This window comes from Wolffia australiana, chromosome 14 (assembly GCF_029677425.1).
Source record: "Wolffia australiana isolate 7733 chromosome 14, ASM2967742v1".
Lineage (NCBI taxonomy): Eukaryota > Viridiplantae > Streptophyta > Magnoliopsida > Alismatales > Araceae > Wolffia > Wolffia australiana.
The window spans coordinates 15481738-15508347 of record NC_135848.1 but is presented as its reverse complement, the minus strand read 5'-3'; the positions used below and the strand labels follow the sequence as shown (position 1 = coordinate 15508347).

The window sequence follows — 26610 nt, the reverse complement described above, 5'->3', positions numbered from 1 at the left end:
GTGAGAGTCAATGCGTCAAAATGTTTATCTCGAGGGAATCACGTCTAGGAGTGCAGACAGCCAACGATTTCTCAGAGATGTAGAGGTGCAGGGCACTGCCAGTATTCAAGTGCACAACGACAAAGACTGGTAAAGGAAAGCAGGGATCAGGAGCAGAAGCTGGCAACATCAGGACCCCCGAACAATCAAAGGGGAACCCAGCAGCAATAGGGGAGGCCAAGCCAGGTGGCACTCTTCTTAGGGGATGTGATAGGATCTTCAATCTATCTCGGGGTAGTCTCTTCATGTTAACGCAGAAGGGCATTTTTCAGTCACTTGGTTAGCCCAGAAGGGCATTTGGTTATTTTCGTCATGTTAGCCCAGAACGGATGATGTTTTAGCAGGTTGTGATGGTAACAGATGATGCGACAAAATATTTGGTGACAGAATACAAGACAGTGACAGAGGATCTAGGATAGGTGACACACCAGGACGGCCATTATGGGTGACGATGATGACGGATTTTAAATAATAAAAGAGTAAGAGATAGAGGAGAAGAGTGAAAAAGAAAGAGTAAAAAATTAATTTGCTCTTATGACCTTACGTCCCATGTCAGGGGAAGTCATCCGAAGACAGAATGAAAACTGGATATGAGGGCCCGTGACATGTGACGTGTGATACAACTGTGATCGATTCCCTAAAAACCAAGAGACGTGTAACAGGACAGGCGACGTGACAAACTTTGCATCACAGTTTGGTCTGTCCCCAATCGCCATCTGTCCTGTCTGGGACTTGCCATTCCCTTGACCCAGACCAGCCAGACACGGAACCAAAGGAGGGTGGCACCACAAACCCAAAACTGTGGTAGAACAGTGCGCAGCTTTTTTCAGACCCATCTTCAACTCTGCAAATTTCCTCTTCTCGTTGTTGTGAGGGTTCCCCACTTGCGGCTCGGCTTACTTGACTTACATATGTCTCTTCAGGCCATATTAGTGATACGTTCTTGAAAAGAATGTATCATTACTCCCCCCTTGGACTCAAACTGGCCCTCAAGTTTGAAGTCAGGGAAGGATCCACTGGTTCCCAAGTATCTTCCGCTTCAGAAAAATTTTCCCATCGCTTAGTAGTTCCGATCCCTCTGAGGTTGAGCATGTATTGATGACAGCTTCTGGATGGCCCTGCCTTTCCCAATCACTAGTATGAATTGGGGGGAGAGGTTGAATATTAGAAAAGTTTCTCCATGCCTTCATAAGCGATGAAGCATGGAAATGGGACGAATATTGGTATGATTTTGCAGGTCTACATTGTATGCCACTGGACTGATTTTCTTAATCATTTTATGGGGCCTAAAATACATTCGGCTAACTTCCTCAAAGGGAGGTCTTGATACTGACTTCATATGATTGGATCTAATTTTAAGAAAGACCATGTTGTCTTCCGAGAATTGCTCATCTTGACGGTGTTGTCTGCCTGTGTTTTCATGCGTGATTGTGCTTTATCAAAGAGCAACTCAAGTGATTGCAGATGATATCACGGTCTGTCAAAAGGTTGTCAATTGCATCAAACGGCAAGGGAGGAGACACATAGCAAAGTAGTCTCAGATACTGTGCCCATAAAAAGCTTTGAAGGGAGACACTTTGATTCCTGAATGGTAGGAAGTATAATAATTATATCTTACCCCTTGTGGCCATCAATATAATCTAGTTGTGTTCTCTGTTGTAAAATATCCCAGGTAACATTCTTGTCCCATGTTAATGATTTTGGATCGGCTATCAGAACTGATCGATTTCTACAAAAATGGTATCTGTTGAAGAAGAAGATAAAATGGATAGAACTTTATTACTAAGAAAAAGAAGGGATACATGCCCTTATATAGGACTGAGAGAGAGAGAGTATTAGAGATTTATCAATGTGGGATTAAGAGAGGGAACCCTTAGTGGGCTAAGGTCTAGTGGACCTAATAGGCCACACCACCTATTTCCCAACAGTGTCAAACCTGACTGATATTAGTAGATCTTCAATAAGTATCCATAGTGATATCTTCCCATACTTGACTGGGTACAGGTAAGGGCTGTAACAACCCTGCCAGGAATAGGGTTGACGTCTTGTGCTTCTGACAGATTTGACAATGATTCACACATATTTTATCGCCTTTCACATTCCCTGCCAAAATACTCGTTGATTGAGACACTCAAAAGTACAGAGAAATCACAATGAAATTCATGACCTCTCACTTTGGAGTCATGAAATTATTCAATGCAGACTTGTACAGTTGCATAGGCTTAGATTTGTTGCTCAGCCAAAAATGCCGGGATTGCCACGAGAAATTTCAATCTGTCGCAGTGTCACAAGTCTTACTCATACTTGCCTTGATTGCTTGTCGGCAGCGTCCATGGAGGACCATCAGTGTTCTGATACCAATTGATGTTCCCGGGATTGGATTGAAGTTTCCGAAGTAATGCCTCCTTAAACTGCAGTTTCTGAATTGATATCCTTTTGGGGACGTCTGATAAAATTGGAATGATACAGAGAAGATAAATACGGCCCCTGAGCAAGGATGACACACACAAATCAATAAATGGCCCAGTTTCCAAATTGGAAATTCAAGAAAATCAGAAAGAATTGAATATTCAGACGTATAGGTTCCTTCAGATTGAAATGGATTTTGAGAAGCAGATAAGGAGACACGATGATCGATAGACAGAGATTGGAAATTTCCACGATAGGATGACATTGCATTCCTCCCTTCCCCTCTGGTCGCAGGTTACTCCTGCTGCCAGCTTTCAGCCAAAGCTGCCCGATCAGGTAACCCCTTTTCCTGAAAAGAATCGAATGCTCACCTTGTCCAATGATTCCTATATTTATATCTTCCTAACACCATGCCAGTTCCCTATGTGCAATTTGGCTTACCTGAATAGTGTCTCTCTGGGCTCGTCAACAGTACATTCTTGGAAAGAATGTAGCATTATGGGACCGAGGGCAGTAGGTGGAATGGTTGCGGAACACTATTACAGTTTTCCCCCCAGAGAGTCTGTTACACACTCTTGTAACAATGGCAAAATAGGATAGTATTGCAATTGAAGAGTTTCCAGAAATAGCAATGTAGATGAGAATTCAACAAGCTCTGGCTCAGATCGTGACGGCTACTCCCTCCTGCGGCAGCAGCTCCCCCTCGATCGATAGGGCAGTCTCCTCTCCTGGAAGACTCCTCCCTCCTGCAGCAGGCGAGCTCCCCTCCTGCAGCTCCTGAGTCCGCGGCCTAACTGCCGAGACCTCTTTGCCAAGAAAATACTAGATCGATAGTACCTGGATGGCAAAGCCCTTATTTATAGGAGGCCTGGGGACGCCCACCCCTTCCAGTATTCAGTTAGACTGGTCAACAGGCCGTTGACCCGATCTGGGTCCCTTTGATACTTTTTATGATAATGTCTATCAGAGTCCTAAGGCCGATGGAAATGGAGTGGTGGAGGAGCCATTATGGTGAAGCGGGAGCAGAAGGTTGGTGGTGAGACTTTTCACAGTGGAAGCAGTGAAAAAGGCCATCAAGGGGCTGAATGGAGAAAGAGCTCCAGGTCCCAACAGATTCCAGAAGTATTTCTTCCGTGAGTTTTGGGAGATGGTTGAAGCCAATGTTATGGGCGTTGGATTAATTTTGGCAGCAAAACTAGAGTACATAAACAGATCCCATCCTTCAATTGAAATGCCAAGGAATCTTTAAAGCTGGAGATTTTTGGCTCATTTCTTTGTCTAATTATATGTATCTCATCGTGGCAAAAGTTCTGACCATTAGACTATAGATGGTGATTAGAGATCTTGTCAGACCCTTTCAGTCAGCTTTCATCTCAAGCCAGAAACTGGTCAACAAACACAGTACTTGTAGGTGAAATCCTAGCGGCTTGGCAGAGAAAGAGGAAGGTCTTCTGGTAGACATTAGATTTTTCAAATGCATACAACTCTCTGTACTGGTACTTCTTGAACGGTGGAAGATTACTGGCACATAACTATGGTGAGGGAAGCAGATCCCAGGGAGCCAGGGATGGTCACCTAGAGCATAAAGGGAGAATGAAGGACCAGGGCGAAGACAACGGTGAAGGGCAGCATAAGGGACTGGACGAAGCCATCTACAGGCAGCTTACAGAGAGAAGAAGGGAGGATCCAGAACGTGTGAACAAGACTCGACAAAATGTTGGACCATCAGAAGAGGAAGGGGGCTGGGTGCAAGTTGAACCGCATCGAAGGAGGATCGGGGGAAAGCTGCCCAATGGAATCTGGAGGTCAGATATTCGTTACAAATGTTTAAAACAAGGGCACCATGTTTGGGAATGCCAGGCCCCAGTAACATGCAGAAAATGCAAGAAGGCAGGGCATCGACAAGCGTATTGTGATTCCAGAAAAGGAGAGACCTCAGCCCTGACAGTTTCTATGGTGGACAGGGGAAACCAAGGGAAGCAACACACAAGAGGATGGTTCGGTTAACAAGCGGGATCTAGTGGATCAAGATAGTGCCTTCAGAATCTGTCTAATAGGGGATGTTCTACAAGGAGCCCTGAATATTGAGAAGGTGAGACAGGGCCTCTGGGAGAAGTGTCCGAGCTTGGAAAGGGCAGAGATATGGGCCCTGGAAGATGGACAATTTTTTATCCGTGGGCTCAACTGGCGGCATACGAAATGGTCAATGGCTGGAAGCAACAAGTAGAAGAACAGGCAGAATTACAATGGCGACGCGCTATTCCAAAGGATGGAGCCCCAAAAGAGGCACGTACTATAACCATACTGGAGGTCCGGGACATCCCGACGGGATACAGAATCAAGCCGGCACTAGAAGCCATGGTCAAATCTTTTGGCACGCTCCAGAGTATCCTCTAAACTGGACTTGTATCCGGTGACCCAGACTGTGTGATAATAGAAGTAGAGCGATTCAAGGGGGCATTGGTTCCACACAAGGTGAGTTTGTGGGGCCCAGAGGGGTCTGAGATCAGGATGTATACACCGATGCCGCCACCACTATCAAGTGAAGATACAAGAAGGGAAGAGGATGAAGCTCAAAATGAGAAGGATACACTACGGGAGAGAGAACCCAAAACACCAGTGGGAGGTGTGATCCAAGAAAAATGAGAACAGAAAAGCAGGCAGAGAGCACAAGGGGAAGAGACTGGTCACCAGGATGAGAGTGAGACACGAAGGGAATCTAGGGCTGCAGAAGACAGGCAGGAAACAGATGAAGGAGCCCACCAGATGTTAAATGTGGAGAGTATCAATCAAGAGGAGGCGACGACAGAAGGGGAGGCAACTCAACAAATAGAGAAAGGAGGAGAAGGAGAAAGCAAGGTTGCCAGAAGTAGAGACGAGCCAGAGAACCGCAGAGAGGCACTCGTCACAAGAAGACAAAGGGGAAAGTGTCAGAACCAGCATGGTCTACAGGAGGAAGAAGACCATAATGAAGCATGATCGAGGAATGGCGAAGCTGATGAAGATCGCAAAGTCCAACAGATCGAAGCTAATAGCTGGGGGAAAGGTGAAGAGGAACACAAAGAACAAGGATCAAATGTCGAGTTCAAGTTTGAGAGCACCAGATGTGGATATACTCACAACGGAAATGGCAGATAGAAGGGAAGAGCGAAACGAAGGAGAAGATAATCCCCTATTCAGCCACCAAGTAGAAGAGATTGCGGTGAAGGAGGGATTGCAATGGACCCAGGAAGGGTTAGGGGGACCCAAGGGTTTTTTATGAAGTGTACTTTTTGGAATGTTCGAGTGCTTCTGGATGAAAGGAGACGAGGGGTAATAAGAAACCATCTGAAAGAATGGGGAGCCTACAAGAAACAATGTTGGAAAATGTGAAGGTAGAGTGTGGAACACAGTGGGCCGAGGTTTTCTTGAGGGACTCTTGGCACTCAACACAATTGGACGCTCTGGTGGTGTGTAATAGCTTGGAACGATACAGTGTTTGATAAATTCAAAACCTGGTAGGGCCAAGCAATGGCAGCAGCCAAACTAAAAAGTCGACATGATGATTTTGAGATGGTAATAATATCCGTGTACAGCCTGACAAATGCAGCTAGGAGGAATGCTTTATGGGGGGAGCTGGCTGAGGTGGTTTCCGAATTCCAAGGATCGCCAACATTGTTCGGGGGAGATTTCAATACAACTCTAGAGGCTGGGGACAGGCCAAATGACAGGGGAGGGCTAGACCCAGACACAGCAGATTTTTAATCATTCATAGCCGAAACAGACCTGCAAGAAATGGGGCCAGTGGACTGTATGTACACGGGGAGGAGATGAAGCCTAGGCTAGACAGGTTTCTATGCTAAGTCGAGATGGCGGAGAAGTTTCCTAATGCAGATGTGAGATCACTGCCAAGGCCGATATCGTATCATACTCCCATCGTGTGGGCGACCAATGAAGCTTTCACGCGCTCCACATATTTCAAGATGGATAAATCGTGGTTCCATGAAGGAAAGTTCTTCCTTCTCAGTGTTAGTGAATGGGAGGCCGGAAGATGGATATATACAACCGCAAAGGGGAGTGAGGCAAGGATGCCTGCTGGCACCCCTTCTGTTCGTACTAGCCACATGCACTAAACTCGCCCGTTCACACAGTCTCTTGAGGGGCTTCCAAACGCAGAGCCACCCCGAGGGAATTCCGTCACTGCAATACGCGGAGGATACCATCTTCTTTATCGAAGGTTCGATGGAAGAGGCAAAAGATCTGTCCAAGCTTCTCATGTTTGCAGACTTCTCAGGCATACGTATAAATCCAACCAAATCAGCATCTGTGAGTTTGAATCTTCCCCAAGAGGAGGTAACACAATGTGCCGACGCATTGGGTACACCGATTGGCAGTCTTCCTATGAGAAATTTGGGACTGCCACTGACCCGAGGGTAGATGACTAAGGCGGACTGGCAGCCGGTGATAGAGAAAGTTGAGCGGCGGCTGGAAGGATGGCAAGCTAAAGTGCTATCCAAAGGCGGCCGGCTGGTGCTCCTGAGATCAGCACTGTCAGCTATTCCTATCTTTCATCTTTCTGTATACAAGCTGCCAGCCGGGATCAGCCAGAGACTGGAGGGCTTGATGAGACGCTTTTTCTGGAAGGGACCCGGTAATGACCAGAGCCGAGGACTAGCACTGGTCGCATGGGATACCATTTTCAAACTGCTCAAGCTAGGTGGCTTGGGTGTGCAGTACATCCAAAGTATGAATACGGCCCTATTAGCGAAATGGGTAACAAGGATCACGCAACCTAGCGAGGACCAAGTCATCCAAATCTTAAGAGATAACTACGACGAGGGCTTAAACTGGGCTGAGAAAACGGCTCCGGTTAAGGGGGCGTCACCTTTTTGGCAAGGTCTCAGACAAATATTCCGCAGAATTTGAGATTTCTACTCAACCTGACTAGGCGACGGCTCACTTCTGGACAGACCACTGGTCGTCACGTGGCCCCCTGCAAATAGTGCTTCTGCGGCTATTTGCGCTTGCGCAACACCCCGAGATCACAGTGGGGGAGTGTTGGGACGGCACATGGAACCCGAGGTTCTTGGGCGCCCTATTAGACAGAAGAGCGGCAGACCTCTTGGGGATGCAACAAGCTTTGAACCAGCTTTGCCCTAGTTACGACAAAAAAAATGGGTGGGACTGGACCAATGCCCCTTTCAAAGTGAGGAAAGCCTACAAGAAGATTCGCCAGGGAAACACAAAAAATTTAGAGACTGTCCGGGCATGCCGGAAGATATGGCGTTTAAAGATCCCTTTGAAAGTGAAGATCTTCGGGTGGCTCCTACTCCATAATAGACTGGCGACCTGAGTTTTCCGGAGGAAAATGTACCCTGACGCACCGACGGAATGTGTACTGTGCACAGGAGGAGACGAAGACTGTAACCATCTATTTTTAGGATGTCCTTTTGCCCGAACGTTGTGGGCCACACGAACTCAGGCGGTGGTGACCACGACATCAGAAGAGGCCTTCTGGGACTCCATGCGGGACTTGGAAATAGACAAAATGAAGAGGGGGGCAGAGCGTTGACAGTGCTTTGGGGAATTTGGCGCCACAGGAACGAAGTGGTATTTCGAGGTGGAACAGCCTCCGCGAACGGGCTAATCCATGAGCTGGAAGGACTTATGGCGGCATGGTTCCCCAGAGCCGGGATCAGAGGGGGATGAGGATAAATACCCATGTAAATGAGCCTTAGGGCTTGAGTCATGTATTCGCTGGGTGGTTACCGATCTTTTCGGGTGACCGCCTTTTAGCATTCAAAAAAAATGAATGAAAGTTCAAAGAAGAGAGCACAAGCATGGACTACACGACCAAGAGCAGGGTCAGACATAGATACCATTGCACAGAAATTGAAAGGGCTGCGGCAACATTTTATGGGGTATCAGAAATAAGTTTGGGATACTAGGAAGGAGGAGGAATGATGCCCTTGCCAAAATAAAGCAGCTGGATGATTTGGAACACATCAGAATTCTAGAGGGAGTCAAGGTTCAAGAACGTAGAAGATGGCAGGTGTGGTTGGAAAGGAAGACAAGAAATTGGAGATGGACTGGAGACAGCGATCAAGAAAATTATGGCTACGAGCAGGGGATGCTAACACAAGATTCTTCCATCAGGTGGCAAACGGCAAGAGACTTACAAATCAAATATTGAAAATAAAGGTGGGAGAGAGGGAACACACTGCACACAAGCCGTGGGACAAACCATTGCAGACCATCTCAGATCCTTCTCCAGAAAGGGAAAACAGAGTAGATGGAAGTGGTGCGGCAAGGGGGCAAGGAGGGTGAGCCTTGAACATAAAGTGGAACTGATCTGACCGCTTTCAGAAGAGGAGGTCAAGCCAGCAATTAAGGGGTTGAATGGGGAGGGAGCTCCAGGTCCAGATGGCATCCCGGTGTTCTTTTACAGCCAAGGCTGGAATCTGGTCGGTTCAGATGTGATGGCCACATTTGATGACTTTAGTGAAGGACAAGGAAACATGGAGAAGATCAATAAATCACAAATATTCCTCCTGTCAAAAGGTCAACGGGCGGAAAAATTTTTAGCTTTTAAACCTACCTCGTTGTTGAATTCAATCTATTTGATTATAGCCAAGGTGTGTATAGGCTAAGAGCCAGGATTTGTGAACTGGTTGAACTCGTTCAGTCAGCCTTTATTCCTGGCAAGCTACTAGTGGATAGTGCAGTAACAGTCGGGGAAATACTAGCCGCATGGAAGAGGGAGGGAACATGACGGTGCATATAGAAGGTCGATTTTGCCAAGGCGTACGACTCTTTAGACTGGAATTTCCAATGGGCCTTCATGGAAAGGGGCTTTCCCAAGGAATGGATAGTATGGGTGAAGAGATGCATCACATCGCACTCCTGCACAGTGTTGGTAAACAGGTGACCAGAAGGCGGCCGAATACAGCCCCAACGAGGCATAAGACAAGGCTGTCCATTGGCACCGCTATTTTTTGTCTTGGCAGTGGATGCGCTCACAGTTTGTACTGAGCAAACATGCACAAAGGGCCTACTGTGGGGCTATCAATTCTCCGAGCAATCAAATAGAATTCCCCTGCTGCAATACGCTGATGACACCACCTTCTTCATCGAAGGCTCAGTGAGGGAAGCGAGAAATTTATCCATAATAATTGATCTTTTTGCAGATTTCTCGGGACCTCAAATAAACAGGAGCAAATCAGCGTTTATGTGCGACAGGCTATTGCCAAAAGAGGAGGCACAGTGTGCGGAGATTCTGAGAACACAAATTGGGCAACTTCCAATGAGATATCTGGGCCTACCACTGACGAAGGGAGGATGACAAAAGCTGATTGGCAACTGGTCATTGAGAAGGTGGAAAGAATAGAGGGATTGGCGAGCAAAAGTGTTATCGGGAGAGGGATGATTGGTGCTGTTGAGGTCAGTGTTATCATCCATTACGATTTTCTATCTCTCAGTATTCAAGATGCCCACTGGAGTCGTGAAGAGAATAGAAGGCATGATGAGGCACTTTCTATGGAGAGGATCTAGACCAGAACAAAGAGGGGGCCTTGCGATGGCGACATGGGATAAGGTATGTCGTCTCATAAAGATGGGAGGTCTGGGGATCCTACACACATGCAGAGTATGAACTTGGCACTACTAACCAACTCGGAGGAGAGAATTATGAATCCACGAGAGAATTTGATCATCAATTTATTGCGTGACATCTATGGTAGGGGGACTGAATTGGGACAGAAAGAGAGATCTGTATCATGGAGCATTGCCGTTCTCGCAAGGGCTGAGACACGTTTTTCCAAGGGTGTAAGGTTTTTTTCGGCCAAGTTAGGCGACGGGTCGACATTCCAATACTGGAAAGATGCATGGTCACCATGGGGCAACTTTAGTGAGATATTCCCCCCACTATATACACTTGCCCAGGATCAAAATGCCCACGTGCGTGACTATTGGAGGGTGCGTGGAACCCGATCATACATGGGACCTTATCAAACCGGCACGTGTCTGAGTTCATAGATATGTAGTAATCCCTACTCTAGTTACAACCAGAAGATGGAACGAGACAGGTGGGCGTGGACAGATGGCCCCTTCTCGGTCTAGAATGCTTATGAGATGATCCGGGAGGTGCAAGATGAAGACATGGCATTAGTCAGCGCATGCAGGTTCATACGGCGCCAAAAAGTCCCATTAAAGGTGAGGTTTTTTGGGTGGCTGCTTGCATGGACAAGAGTATTTCGCAAAAGACATCGTCGCAATGCGTGCTATGCTTGAATGGTGAAGAAGATTGCAACAATCTTTCTTTGGATGCTCCTTTACTCGCACGGTTTGGGCCATCAAGAAAGAAGATGACATCTGAATTGACTTTTTGGGACTCTACACAAAATTGTGAGGGAAGATGAAACAAGGAAGGTGGCTGAGAACTAGCGGTATTGTGGGCCATCTGGTTGCATAGAAATGAGGTGTTGTTCAGCGAAGGACTTCTACAAATGGAGATATACATGAAGCTGAAGGACTTAAGGCAGCATGGTCCTCGTGAGCGATGAGAGATGAAGAGAGATTTTGAAGATGATTGAAAGGGGGGTGAAGGGCCTGTAAGGTCCTGATGGGAGGTTCACCAATTCGTCGGGTGTTCATCCCTTATTATTGTTCAAAAAAAAAATCTTCTTGAATGCCACAATAAGAAAGTGAGGATTCCCAACGAGAGGCAGAACTAGGAGCAATGGATTAAGAGATTTGTAATCTTCCACTCTTTTTCAGTTTTAGTGCATGGAAGACCAGCCGGAGAATGGATCATCCACAAACGGGGTTCAGGCAAGGTGTCCCTTTGCACTATTTGTATTCGTTCTAGTATTGGATGCCCTGGCCACCTGTACAATCAATGTATGTGCACATGGCTTGTTGAGGGGTAATCAGACAGCAAGCTATCCAATGACCATTCCATTACTGGAATATGCAGACAAAACCGCATTCTTCATGGAACCGCTCAATGGAGGAAGCTCAAAACTTTTCAACATTATTACACCTCTTTGCAGATTTCTCAGGCGTCTAGATCAACAGAGCCAAAATCAGCTTTCATGGGTTTGGAGTATGATAGGGGGAAGAGGTGCAATGCTTCGGGCTTTGATGACAGATGCTCATTCGGACATTATCCACAAGTTATGTTCTACCTGTTATTATAATAGTTTATTCGCTGCCCAAGAGGATCACAAGGCATTTGGAAGCCTCAATGTGGTGATTATTTAAGAAAGATCCCATTCTGAGAATGGTAGGTGATTGGCTCTGGTCTCATATGAAGTGGTTTGCCAACTGGTGGAGAAAAGATTGTTGGGGAACCTATACCTACAAGCCATGAATATAGTGCTTTTGACAAAGTGGGCACGCAGAATAATGGGGCCAGAGGATGACATAATTACAAAGGTATCAAGCGACGGCTATGGTGCAAAGATGAATTGGGAACAGTGTTCCCAATCAGAAGGGCATTCACTTTCTGGAAGGACATGAGACAGACATTTAAACACATTCAGAGGTTCTTTGAAGCCAGACTAGGGGATGGATTTTTATTCTGTTATTGGCTGGATGACTAGTTGACCCCAGGTACGCCGCATTTTCATGCCTTTCTATTTGATATGAACCCACAAGGATCGGTTTGAGAATATTGGGACAAATCATGGAATCTAATTTGGAGTGTGCTCTGTTAGACCACTGAGTGGAAGAACTGCTGAGCATACAATAGTCGATATTACACTTACAGCAGATGAACAGGACAGAGGATGGCCGGGTGTGGAGAGGCTTATCCTTTTTGGTAGGGGAATAAGGAATCTTAAAAGGCATAAACAAACCTACTTAAAAAAGAAGATATTGACAATTATTAAAAAAGACGGAAAATAAATCAATCAGGATTATGAGTTTCTACAGTCACCTTGAAAGATCTTTCTTTTTACGAAACGTTGTTCGAAGCATAGTGTCCAGTTTATCTTGCACAAATTCTTGGACCTCTGCATGAATAGTTTCCCACAGCGCATCGGAAACAATTGTGTCACTTCGTTGAAGCAATGATCCAACATTTTTAATGCAGGCAATAACAGTCAGCAGAGCCTTCTTTTCATCCTCAGAATAATTAAGACGGACCACCTGAATGCCAGTTAATGGGCATTACTTAAAGCTCAGAAATCGCAACATGAAATCATTCATCTGATATGAGGCAAAGCATTATTCAACTTATAGAAATTATTCAATAAGAACGCCTTGTAATGTGTCATCTATTCGAGTACTCCAAAGTTCATATAATTATTCATTTCTTCTAAAGTGACCAAAAAATTGGCATAACTAAACAGAAAGATTTCGTGTGTTATAGTTCTGACATCAAATTCGGTTCAGAATGAGCAATACAACAGTATTTTTAGGGTGATATGTCCGCAGAATCTGCTACTTTCAGAGACACTTTTGTTGATTTCCTGCAGGAAGGTTTCCTTCATCTTGAATTAAAATATAGGTTTGAAAAGATAGTCTCTGGTAAATGTCTCACTTTCCATTCAACGAATTTAAGTTTATTCAAACTAAATGCTACAGATTTTTTATCAGTAATTTAACAGAGACTATAAAATGTCTCAAGATTGGCTAATTTATAGTCAACAGCCATTTATTCCTTGATCTTTTCTTTGTCATTCTAACGAGTTTACTGTCATCCATTATGAGATAAGGCTTTAAATGGACATCAACTATGCAAGGCCCAACCTACCGATAATGATATGCATCCCATGTTTTATTATGGTCTTATTCTATTTTTATCTGCACTAGACTTAATTTATTTAAAATGTCTACGCAACCCTATCAAAGAGTATGTTAAATCGTAGAATAATGGCCAGAAAATAAGAAAATAGGAAAAACTAGAATCTGAAACCTAAAACACTTATGCATTGGCAAATCTGCCTAGGGAAGAGGGAAATCGCTGAGAGCAATGATGATTGCAGACTCCGCATTAGTAGGATCAGTGTCCCACATACATGGTCTACATCTGACCTCCACTCACAAACACAAAATAGTATGTGCTCTTTGTTATTGGGCCACCTTCCTAAGATACTCAAATAAAAAAAATAATTCTTTTGTTTTTTTTTGAAAAGTAAAAAATAATCCTTTTGTATTATTTAAACTTGAACACAGCTGTCTAGCTCCTGTGTTCGTTGCATTATTTACATCAGTTGTAACCCATATGTCATGCTCTGTGCGTTATCTAATGCCCCAGCTACGTTCAAGTCACTCAGGTTTTAAGCACTGTCTATGATCCTTTGTCCTTGTGTTCTTTCATAATATTTTGAATATATAGTCAATATATACAGCCGCATGACAAATATCTCGCACGTGTTTGAAATATTAGCCAAGAAAAGTCTCCAGATCGAGCCTGAAAATATTCCTGATGCCTTTTAAACACTGTCTATGATGCTTTGTCCTTGTGTTCTTTCATAATATTTTGATATATAGTAAAGATATACAGCCACATGAAAAATATCTTCCACGTGTTTGAAATATTAGCCAAGAAGAGTCTCCAGATCAAGCTTGAAAATTCGAATTTGGGCATCAATTTATAGAACATTTGGACCGAATTTTAGCAGCAGGAGTATCCACTGATCCTTCAAAAACTGAAGCCATATCACAGTGGAAATCGTCGACCAACATCAAACAACTGAGGTGTTTTTCGGGATAAACAGGTTGCAACAGACAATTTGTACCTAAGTATGCCACAATAGCTCAACCACTAAATGCCTCCTGAATAAAAATTCTTTAAGTTGGTCTGAAGAAGCAGAAACAGCATTTAAAAGTTGAAACCAGCTCATCATCAGCACCCGTGCTTCAACTTCCGGCTTTCTCACTACCATATTCATTGGAGACTGAGTTGCAGTGTGCACAACTCAGTCTCCAAAGAAAAATTATTTGTATTACACATCAAGGCATGCAGTAGGCACAGTTTTCCTTCAGCAAGCTTATCCAATTGCATATTTTAGCAAATTCTATCACCTCAATCTAGGTTCAAATCTGCATATGAAAGAGAATTGATAGCTAAGATATGGGCTATTCAAAGGTAGAAACATTGCCTTATGTTCCAAAAATTCTTAATACACTAAAACTAGAGGGCCTTGGGTGACCCCGTGAGGCCTCCTACTGAGCTTACAGGAGGAGAGAGAACATAATAGAAGCTCAACCTCTTCCCCCGGCAAGAGGGTGACCCTGAAAGCCCTTTCTCCTAAAATTTAGAACTAGGAATAAAAAATACTCTATACAGACATTGAAACATTAAAAATTTCGGCTGGAGGAAATGAAAAACTAAAATTACCTTTTCATAGTCTAAGAATGGTGACCCATTTTCTTCTGTTTCTAAAGGAACATCCTTACAAGGTCTTGAAAACTTCCATGCGCATTGGTCCCAGACACGTCCTGTCCATCTGCTGAGAGTTTGAAACCCTTCAACAATGATGTCATACATATTCCCCCTGACCTCTCTTGACCATTCAGCATCAGGATTATTCACTGATCTTACTAATAAAATCTGAAGAAGCACGAGTAGATGTCAGCTTGCCTTTGCAAATCATATACTCCAGTTATTTTTAACTCTTAATAAACAGAATGACAAATTTGCAGCGTGCTCTAATCAAAGAAAGCATTTTACTTGTAAATAGTGCCACAGAAAAAAAAATTGAAACAAATAAAAGGCAGTCACCCGTAGGGATTGGCAATCATCATCCGTCACGTCACGCGTCACCGTGATGGTCACGTGACGAATGACGTGACGGTGACGGTGACAAATCAGAGGGCCCGTGACGGTAACGGTGACGGTGACGGATCGCCCGTGACGGTGGGGGATAGACCAAAAGGTTCTGGAGGCCAGGACCCAGGATCGGCGAATTTCTGGTCATTCATTTCGGGAGCTAGATTGCAAGAAATGGGGCAGACAAATTGTACGTACACATTGTGAAGCACGAGGGGACCTTCCACCCTCTCCCGCTAGGACAGATTTTTGTGCTCAGTGGAAATGCTATATGAATACCCATTGGCTGATGTGCGAGCACTTCCTAGACCGCTGTCAGATCACGTCCCAAGTATTTGGCAAGATAATGTCAGCCAAAATAGATCTACATATTTCAGATTGGATAGATCGTGGCTTAGAGAGAAGGGCTTCAAGGAAGAAGTGGTATTGTGGTGGATATCACAACCCGATCGCAGCGCGGCCACGGTGAGGTGGGCAACCAAACTGACAGGACAAAGACAATATATTATGGGGCTCAAGAAGAAAATTCAAGAAGGGAGACACCACAGAAGGGATGAAGCACTATTAAGAGTCCGACAGCTAGATGACGTAGAGGACACACGGTGCTTAGTGGAAGCTGAAGTCAATGAAAGAAAGGCCTGTAGAGAGGTGGTGGAAGAGGAAGACAAAAAGATAGAGCTTGATTGGAGGCAGCATTAATGGCAGCTTTGGCTGAAGGAGGGGAACGCCAACACTCGCTTCTTTCATTTGATGGCAAATGGAAGACGTCGGTCGAACCAAATACTGAGGGTGCAGGTGGGGGACCATGAATACGCTGGAACACGAGCCGTGGGAGGAGCATTAGCAGAACACTTCTGAGTGGTAACTAAACGGGGGCCTGAAAACCGGTGGAGGTGGAGCGGAAGAAATGCATCCCAGGTGACACAGGAGCAAAAGATTGAGATTATGAAACCATTCATTGAAGAAGAAGTGCGGGAAGCGATCAAAGGGCTAAATGGCGAGGGTGCACTTGGCCCAGATGGATTTCCTGTATTCTTCTTTGGTGAGTTTTGGGAGCTGGTCAGGTCCGAGGTTATGGACACGTTAGACAAATTCCAACGAGGAAATTTTGGTTTGTTTCTGTTGCCCAAGCAACTGGGAGCAACCATTGCATTATCGAACTCAATCTATCTCATCATCGCCAAAGTGCTGGCCAACCGATTAAGAAAGGTAATTGGAGACTTAGTTGGACCATTTCAATCTGCATTCATTCCAGGAAGGCAATTAGTGGACGGAGCAGTGGTAGCAGGAGAGATTGTATCAACATGGAAGAGAGATGGGACAAAGGGCTTCTGATGGAAAGTCGATTTTGCTCAAGCCTATGATTCTCTTGATTGGAGATTTCTTTGGTCGGTTATGCAAAAACGAGGTTTCCCCAATGAATGGGTGGCCTGGGTGCGACAATGTGTTACATCCTACTCATTCTCAGTCCTGGTGAATGGAAATACAGAAGGAAGTTGGATCCGTCCACAAAGGGGAGTCAGACAGGGTTGCCTGTTAGCACCTCTACTTTTTGTTCTAGTAGTGGATACTTTGGCTACTTGCACCCTCAGAGCCTGCGAGCACGGCCTCCTAAGAGGATTCCAGACAGAGAGTTATCCGACGGGCATTCCCTTCCGTATGCAGACGACACAACGTTCTTCATAGAAGAATCAGCAGAGGAGGCACGTACTTTATCTACATTATTAGATCTATTGTCAGACTTCTCAGGCCTACAATTGAATCAAGCCAAGGCGGCATTTGTGGCCCACTGTGCTAGCGTTCTTGGCACACCTAGAGGGTTGATCCCGATGAGCTATTTGGGTCTTCCGTTGACACGGAGACATATGTTAAATGCAGAATGGCAACCAGTAATCGAGAAGGTGGAGAGGAAATTGGAAGTCTGGCAGAACAGAGTGCTATCAAAAGGGGGTCGCCTGGTGCTGCTGAGATCGGTGCTCTCAGCAATCCCAGTTTTCTATCTTTCTGTCTTTAAGATGCCAACAGGTGTGGAAAAACACTTGGATAAATTGTTTAGAAGGTTCTTTTGGGGAGACAATGAACATGAAGAGCGCAAGGGGGTGCCTCCGGTCTTGTGGAACACAGTATGGAGACCCGTGAAATAGGGGGGGTTTGGGGTCCTCCGACTAGAATCTATGAATTTGGCATTATTGACCAAATGGATGGTAAGACTTGCATCAGCAGAAGAGGACCTGGTCTTGAATGTCCTGAGGGACAGATATGGCTCAGAAATTGATTGGGAGCGGCGTTGGGCAAAAACTAGAGGGGAGTTTCCATTTTGGCCGGGACTACATCAAGCCATACCGTGTATCCATGGGTTTTTTGACGCCAAATTAGGAGATGGTGCTGATTTTCGATTTTGGACCGAATAACATGTCCAATAAAGGCATCTTGAAACTAGAATTCCCAAGACTTTTTGCGCTAGCGCGGAGCCCTCACACTACCACTGGTGAGTGTTGGGACAGAGCTTGGAACCCAATCATGACAGGGTTATTATAGGAGCCACGATTTTCAGAGTTTATGATGATGCAACTAGTCTTTTTCCATCTTAGCCAGACGAGGGAGTCAGGGGATGGATGGATGTGGCAAGGGACAATATGAAGATCAGAGGGGAGGCGCTGGAGGATTCAGCAATCAGCACCACATGCTCCTTATTGATGAAACAAAAATCCCTCTCAAGGTGAGGCGCAGCAACGATAAGTTACAAGAGTCGTACGCAAGAGATGGGTCCCGACGGCTTCCACAGAGTGGCCTTTGTGCGCCGGAGACGATGAAGACTGCTCCCACTTATTCTTCACATGTCCCTTCGCCCAGGGAATATAGGCATTGCAACAGTTGGCGGCGCGGATGTGTCCTCCGATCAGGCATTTTGGGCCTCAACTGGTGACGGAAGATACAGGAGCAAGCTGGATTGGCGGAGACTCCTCGCGGTGCTATGGGCGATATGGCTGCACCGTAGTGAAGTGGTATTCAAGGGAAAGAAGGCTTCCATGGAGAATGTCCTTCAGGACGTTAAGGCACTAATATTTTTTTGGTTTGGAGAGAGGAAAATGGCAGACCATTTTGGTCAGTTTGTATATGGTTTGTACACAACTTCATTTCTTAATAGCATCAGGTTGACCACCGCTCCGGGTGGTCTTCCTTATTTTTTCTTCAAAAAAAATATTTCAGTCACGATTAAGTACTTAGGTATGAAGGAGCTTTATTCAGCCTAAAATCTACACAGCAGAAGGAGAGGGTAGAAATACCTGATTTAGAGCAGCAGAAAAACGAAAAGAAAAGTCATCATGTTCAGCACGAATAGCCTCAACATGGTTCACGATAAGATAATGCCTCTGAAACGTGATTAAGTTAAGGCTAACCTGACAAACTTCGAAAACTGTTGAAAACAAGGTAGATCCCTAATTTTTGCATCAATGGAATTGAGCTGTGAATGAGGCAGAAAACATGAAAAATATAGCTGCAGAGAGGTTATATTAACATTGACGCTGATCACCCAAAACCTACTTCATGTTACCATTTACCATAGTTATTTTGTTTTTTAACAATATCATTTACCATAGTTATACTGAACTAGTCAAAGAAAAATAGACACTTCATAACAAGAAAAAACAGACAGATTCTGGTGGTTTCCATAAGAAGGTAAACTTTTGTCAAGAATACAACAAAATCACATGTATGAATATATGAAAATTTTCAAGACGGAATGTAGTCAACACGGACTAACATTACTCACTTTCCCTTATAAAAGTATCTATTTAAAAAGGCATTTATGAAAAGAAACACCAGTCAATACCTGCATTGATTACTGACAAAGAAAAGTCTAAGCAAGAAAAGCAAGATCATTCTCAACTCAGAATAAGCAAAATATAACTAAATCGAATCAAAAAGAAACAACATTATCCACAAGGATATTCTTGTATATCCCGAAGGGAAAGTTCATGTGGGGCAGGAAGTGCAAGTAAGCGTGTTTGGCTAGAAAAATTCTGGAAGTACATGGAAAGTTCCTTCAGTATTGCCACAGGAGAAAGGTGTAGGTCTGCAAATGCCGGAATAACAGGATTGTTCTGCAGAAATAACAAAATAAGACAAATGAGATTTCATCTCTGAGAACTGACTTAAGGGGAAGGATAATATTTTGATAATTTTCAAGAGGGGATAAACCATTTGCAAACTTCATTTATGGAGCTTAAATACCTTAAAGATGTTTATAAGACGATTGACCTTGACTCTCTTGTACAGAGATTCTCCATCTTTCTCCGATGACGTCGACAAAACAGTAAGAACAGGCAACACACGAAGTAGAACATGTCTTTCAGGAAATAGTAGTGCATAGTCCATCTCCAACGAGTCAACACAAAACCCCACAAGAAGTTGAAGAATATCTTCGACGCTAATAGAAAGTTAAGGATAAGGTCTTGACTAATAAGGGAACAGAAACATATTATTTTCTCGAAAATTACTCTGCAGAGTTGAAAAAATGATATCTAATGGAGATCAAAGATCCTTGATCCATCTGCAAACAGGAAACTCAAGCAAACATGTGCTTCATTTTTCGTTAGAAGACTATATGCAAGCAGCATCAAAGAAAAAATGAAAATAAATTAAGAACAAAGTTTTGTCTTTGGTACTAACAGTTTTTATGACATCCGATTCCCCATCCGCCATAAATATCTAAACCAAACAGATGGATGGTTATTTATTAAGTCCAGAATTCCCATTCAAGACCTCCAGTGAAAGCTTCTCTGGAACCACACCCATTCCTAACTTTTCTGGTACGGACCATATAATTGAATATCAAGAGAGGAAGAAAAGACCAACCCAATGTAGGTCATCTGATTACACCGAGGAAAAAAGTCAAGAGGCGACCAGTTGATTATGTGCGCCCAATGTGATGACTTGCCACAAATGAATCTGGACTGAACATTTAGGGAAAGATCCAAGTACATGGAAGTTGGGGAGGAGTAGTTCAAGGACATGGAGTTCCAGGAGATCAAGATCAAGTAAGAGAAGATTGAGGAGGGGAGGTCTAGGACAAGGATGTCGTGGAGGAGGATGAGGGTAAGGAGGTCAGGGATGCAGAGGTCCAGAGTAAGGAGGTGGACAACATTCCAATCTCAGTCACCACATGGAACCCCCTGTCCTTGAGTAAGTGGAGATGATGAGCAGGATAAGCTTAAAGAAGTGGACAGCATCCTCAAGATCAGGAACAAAATCAGGACCAAAAAATGAAGAAAAGTACAAAGGGTAGGCGTAGCAATAGGAGGATAATGAGTAAGACAGTGATGATGACAAAGAATAGAACTCCTGCAGGTCATGTTAGTGTGCAGCCATCCACGGGCACAGTGCATGGACCCCCTTCTCATCAATCAAACAATCCTGGACTTCCCTCTCCTTGACCTCCTCTTCCGAGACCTCCTAGTCCTGGAACTCCCCGAATTGACCTTCATATCTTCGATATCACTCTCCTCTACCTTTCCTCAACCGGGAGTTCACTTCTACATTCTCTTGAAGATCTGAATCTGAAAAGATTACTTCCAGAAACGCAAATAAAAATCTAATTTAATAATTACATCTCTGCATGGAGATTGCATAAGATGACCCATCTACTTCAAAAAAAATAAAAACATGATGATTTACAGGATACGCATTTGATCTGAACATTTCTGCGTGTAGATTGAGTAAGATGACCCATCTGGTACTTAGAAAGATCTGTAAAGATAACATCTTACATTAGTACAGATTAGCTAACGGAGCAGACATCACAAGATTGTGTTAAAAAATGAAATTTAATGAGAAAAGGTAGCACTAAAATTGTTCATGGGCAGCTCAAAAGGCATCAAGTTCACATACCTGCAAATTATCCAACTCTTCACGTAATGAATCTAAATCCTGCCACTGGACACTAACCTGGGTAAAAGTTCTGAAAAGAACTGTAATGAGCATACCACCGTCCATGTGTATACAAAGAAGACGGGAGATTTTTAGGTAACTAGCAGGGATTTATAAAATTTGGGAAAAAATATTTCACAGAGTGTCCTTGAATGTACATGATTTGAAGTAAATGGTGCATCCTGCTGATAATCATCTCAGTAATGCATTTTTTTAAAACATCTCAGTAATGCATTTTATATTTTTGAAACCCATCAACCATTTTGAAATACGGCAGACCCAGTTGGTATAAAGGACAGAAAGTTAGCACCTTTTGTACCAAGAAAAGTCGTTCGGTATGCTCGCCTTTGCATTCTTGAGGTGATCAAGTTGGAACAGGACGTCAAGAAATTTCAATATCGACCTGAGAAGAAACCATTATAAGATTTGATTAAATCTCTTAGTATCTAGCCTTTTCAATGAGAAGAAAAAACTAGTAATAAAAAAGACAATCCGATTAGAAAGAAATCTCCTGTCTAGAAATCATATTTCTCATGATACATAACTTGTTTTCTCTAACATTCTTCTAATGGCAATCTTTTCGTTAGTGTTATACCAGTTCCCTAATGATATACACTTATCAAATATACTCACGATGATTACTTGTCCCACATTGATCCAGCATCCTGGGTTCAATTGGAGTTTTGAACATGACTTACTTTAGAGTGGCAGAGTCCTCAGAGGGGTGGCCCAGATGACTTATAGTTTGAAGGGAGAAGTTGATATGGTAGTGGAGAATCCAGATCCATGTTGGATTGCATGACTTCTCCAGTCCATATAAATCTACATTGTCACCTACATCCTATTCACCTCGATCAAAAGACTAAGCGGGCCCAGCCCACTCACATGAGTTAACAGATAATGTTTTTTTCTATTTTTTGTATTAAGCCTGTCAGCCAGACTACTCCCGTTTTCTATTACTCTCTTTTCTCGTTTTCTTTTACTCATTTTTTCTATATTTGTCAGTCATTTCCATTTTTTAGACTAATGGCCTTACTATCAGCCCACTATGTGTATCTTATAACCTGGTATTTAAACCAGGCTCAAGTAGCGGAAAAAGTGTGGTTTTCTTTTGTTCAAACAGAAGCTCCCTTCTCGTCTAGGGTTTCCATAAGTCTGCTGGAGACACCTGTGTTCATAGTCATCAAAGCCAATTCATGCACAAGCCAAGGGAGAAGCACATCATGATATGATCCGGCATCCGGCGTACAATTGGGTCCAACCCACATGCTCCCCCCCACAAATAAAGCAATTTAAACCCCTTCTCAAGCCGGCTTCAGTAGGATTGAAGATGTAAGTTCCCCTAGCATCACCTTTCTCTTCCTTGCTCGGCCATAACTTTCTCCTCCTTTTGCTCTACTGGCTTGACATTGTTCCCACTGAAGAGCAGCAGCCAGTCATCAACAATCCTTTGTCATTCCCCTTCCATTTCTGTTAGTCCGGCCCATCTCGCACGGGCCCATTAAGAGATGACCGTTGGACTACAACGGTCATCTCCTCTTGTGTACAAGACTATAAAGGATCGATTGCATTCGTTGTAACGTTTTAATGGGTTTTATGTGAATATATTGTTCTTTATTTCCTACATTCTCTCGATCAATCTACTGGTGTAGTCGTGAGGATTCTCATGGTATCAGAGCTATTTTTGGATTCGGCGGAAAGGAAAAATACTCGGTGAAGTGCGTCGCTGATCCTCAGCGAAGTCAGTTCTCTTCTCCTCGGCGGAGAAGACCGGCGAAGCTCATTTTGTTCTGCTCGGCGGGAAAGATCGGCGAAGCCTGATTCTCTCGGCGGGAAAGATCGGCGAAGCCGGATCTTCTCAGAGGAAAAACGAAGTCAGTTCTTCTCTTCTCGGCGGAGAAGGCCGGCAAAGCTCGTTCTATTCCTCTCGGCGGAAAAGATCGGCGAAGCCAGATCTTCTTGGCGGAAAAAGTCGGCGAAGTCCGATCTGCTATTTTCGGCAGGAAAAAAGGTTGGCGAAGTCTGATTCTTTTCCTATTGGGCATTTCTTCTATTGAGCATTTCTTCCGTAATCATTCCTTGGGAAAAACTCTTGTGCTATCCCAAAACGGGATTATTCATTGGGGCCGTATCCATTCGGCAACAGTCTTGCCTTCAAGAGGAGAATCAACAACAGGTGGCCGTACTCATTCGACGGACGTTGATACTTCAAAAGGACAACAAAATCTACTATATTATTGTGCCGTATTCATTCGGCAAGCATCGACTCGGCGCACAGCTCAGGTCGGTAATTCTCTACTCGTGTTCTTTATCAGTTAAGTAAGCTTTATGGGTGGTAAATCCCGATCAATGATGTTGGAAAAGGAGTCTGAAATTTCGACCCCCAAAGAGACTGATATTACAATCCAGAACAGGGTGATCTTACCTGATCTGGATATGAAATACAATGGAGTTAACGGTCAAAAATGGGTTACTCTTGCTCAACGAAGTCTTAAAGCTGCATATTTGGGTAAACATCTGACAGAAGATGCACCTTCAGAGGATGATCCCAAATTATATATCTGGGAGTCAGAAGAAGCGCTAATTGTCAACTGGATGATACGAAATATGGAAGAAGAACAAAGAGATGATTATCTACTTATGGACTGTGTTCGCGATTTGTGGGAAGAGATTAATAAATCTTGTGCAGAAACTCATAGTGACTTTCGGGTCTTTGATCTCCGGGAACAAGAGAGGACACTGAAGCAAGGCAGCATGTCTATATCTTCATATTCGGCAAAGCTCAAAGCTATTTGGAGGGAGCTGGATCTCTTATGGCCCACGGGAGATAAAAATTCCCCCTCCTATCTGCGAGAAGTCAAATTCAGAACACTTACGTTTCTGATGGGATTAAATCCAGAATATGAAAATTTACGGAGTCAACTACTACATCGGGAACGATTTCCAACGCTGGCAGAAGCTATCTCCGAACTACAAGGGGCAGAGCGACGAAGAAAATTGATATGCAAGGAAGAAGAGTCTACTCCTCAGCCCTCTGTAGCTCACCTAGCAAAAAGGGGTGAACCACGGAGTACTCCAATTTCTACAGCACCTACTATGCAGGCTCCTAAAGCAAATTCTAAAGAAGGTAATCCCCCCGACCCCCCAGTTTGCAGCTATTGCAGGAAGGAGGGCCACGTAAAAAAGGACTGCCGAAAATTGGCTTGGAAGGAGGAGCAGATCCGGAAAGGCCTTTGGCTACCTAGAGATCAGAAGAAGGCGTATGTTGCGAGTGAAGGGAGCAATCCCTCCACCAAGAAGAGTAATGACGGGGGCGAGATTCAGAAAATCATTCAATCCGAAGTGAATAAAATTTTGCAGAAGATTAGCTCCACATCATTGGCCAGATCAGGTAAACACCTTGCATTTACTACTCACAATCATACTAGTTCCATAACATCATCTTGGATTTTGGATTCAGGGGCGACAAACCACATGTCACCCCAAAAATCCCTGTTTAAATCATATGAACTGGTTTCTAGTGGTCATAAAGTTTTTACCGCTAATGGTGGGGTTTTAAAAGTAGAAGGAAGAGGGACTGTTCTTGTTAAGGGAATGCAATTAAAGGATGTTTTACACATACCCGAATTAAAAGCAATTAAAGCAAATTTACTCTCTCTAACGCAGTTGGTTGTTGATACTGATTTGAGATTCATTCTCGATGCCGATTGCTGTTTTTTGTGCATAAAGGACACCGGGAAGAAGATTTCATCTGTTAGACGGGAAGGAGGGCTTCTCCTACAAGACGGATTGGAGGAGGGTAATCATCGAAAAATGGCATGCAACACCCAAAGTGAAGAGCAGGTCATCCTTCTTCATCGAAGACTAGGGCACCCCTCATTCTATCTTTTGAAACATGTATACCCCAACTTGTTTAACGGAATCTTTGTGGACAATCTGATTTGTGAGTCATGTCAATTTGCCAAACACAAAAGAACGAGTTTTCCCCTTTCCAACCATCGATCTTCCGCTGCATTTGAATGTGTCCATAGTGATGTATGGTTCATCTTATTTGTTGATGATTTCACTAGATATACCTGGGTATATCTGCTGAAATCAAAAGCTGAAGTTCCATCAGTCATTACACTCTTTTGCGAAATGATTAATACACAGTTCAATAGAAAGATCAAGGTCCTCAGAACTGATAATGCTAAAGAATATTTTTCTGGAGAGGTCACAACATATCTTGGAGATCAGGGAATTGTACATCAGTCCTCTTGTGTAAACACTCCTCAGCAGAATGGACTTGCTGAGAGGAAACTTGGTCATATTATGTCTACAACTAGAGCTCTTCTGTTCCAAGGAAACTGCCCCAAACAGTACTGGAGTGAAGCTGTTGCCACGGCCACCCATTTCATAAATCGCACCACGTCCAAAACTTTAAATTTCTCTTCCCCTATTGATCTTATGTCTTCGGAATTTCCACATTTATGTTTAAAGACTAACTTGCCAGCCAAGATATTTGGTTGTGTTGTATATGTACATGCTCACCATGCAGGAAAGTTAGACCCCAGGGCTCTCAAGTGTCTATTCCTGGAGTATTCATCGACTCAAAAGGGTTACAGATGTTATCATCCCAGCTCCAGACGCATCTACACTACAGCAGACGTCGCCTTTGACGAGGGAAGGATGTTTCATGACGCAGAAAGCCGGTCCGATGGGAACCTCGACTTGGAGGTGCTGATGAGTGACAATGAGCATCTGGCAATCTCCGCACCACCCAACATGGGTCCACCGGCCGTTGCAGATCCGCTTCTCTGCTCACTTTCGGAGGAAGACCAGCCTGATATCTCAGAGCTCAATACAAGTAATGATGCAGCGGTGTGTGCCGACACTCCTAGCAACAATGGCTGGTCTACTGCCATCAGCAAGGGTGTCCGAGCATGCACACAAACAAAACGATATCCTGTTGGAAACTATGTGTCATATAATCAAATTTCTCCGGAGTATAATAAAATAATTCAAGCCTTATTGACCGTGACAGTCCCAAAAACAGTCAACGAAGCCATGCTGTCGGCTGAATGGAAGCAAGCTATGGATGCGGAAATGGAAGCACTCGAAAGAAATCATACGTGGGAAATGGGTCCTCTACCAGCTGGAAAAAAGGTGGTTGGCAGTCGATGGGTTTTCTCTATTAAATATCATTCCGATGGCTCCATTGCACGATATAAGGCTCGCCTGGTTGCACGAGGATATACTCAGCCATATGGTATTGATTATACTGAGACTTTTGCTCCGGTGGCAAAGTTGAATACAATTCGTGTGTTAATCGCTTTGGCAGCACTATTTGATTGGAAATTGTTTCAATATGATGTCAAAAATGCATTTTTACATGGGGACTTGGAAGAGGAAGTGTACATGTCACCACCCCCAGGCTATTCTCTGGGTCGCAATTCAGGCGATGTATGCCACCTTAAGAAATCTTTATATGGCCT

General features: G+C 43.9%; 1 protein-coding gene and 1 non-coding gene across 2 annotated transcripts in view; one reads left to right on the top strand and one right to left on the bottom strand.

The window, feature by feature from the left end:
- PIR121 (transcription activator) overlaps nt 1-26610 on the bottom strand; it is a 108634-nt gene that overhangs the window by 68418 nt on the left and 13606 nt on the right. The window contains exons 7-14 of the mRNA XM_078585773.1: nt 21447-21539; nt 21098-21167; nt 20892-20956; nt 19442-19637; nt 19160-19311; nt 18493-18586; nt 14774-14986; nt 12365-12576 (exon numbers count right to left, since the gene is read on the bottom strand). Coding sequence (XP_078441899.1) covers nt 12365-12576; nt 14774-14986; nt 18493-18586; nt 19160-19311; nt 19442-19637; nt 20892-20956; nt 21098-21167; nt 21447-21539 — 1095 coding nt within the window. The remainder of the gene's footprint in view (nt 1-12364; nt 12577-14773; nt 14987-18492; nt 18587-19159; nt 19312-19441; nt 19638-20891; nt 20957-21097; nt 21168-21446; nt 21540-26610) is intronic.
- LOC144712559 (U6 spliceosomal RNA) lies at nt 2470-2572 on the top strand. Its single transcript, XR_013583826.1, has one exon. It is a non-coding gene; the product is annotated as a U6 spliceosomal RNA (small nuclear RNA).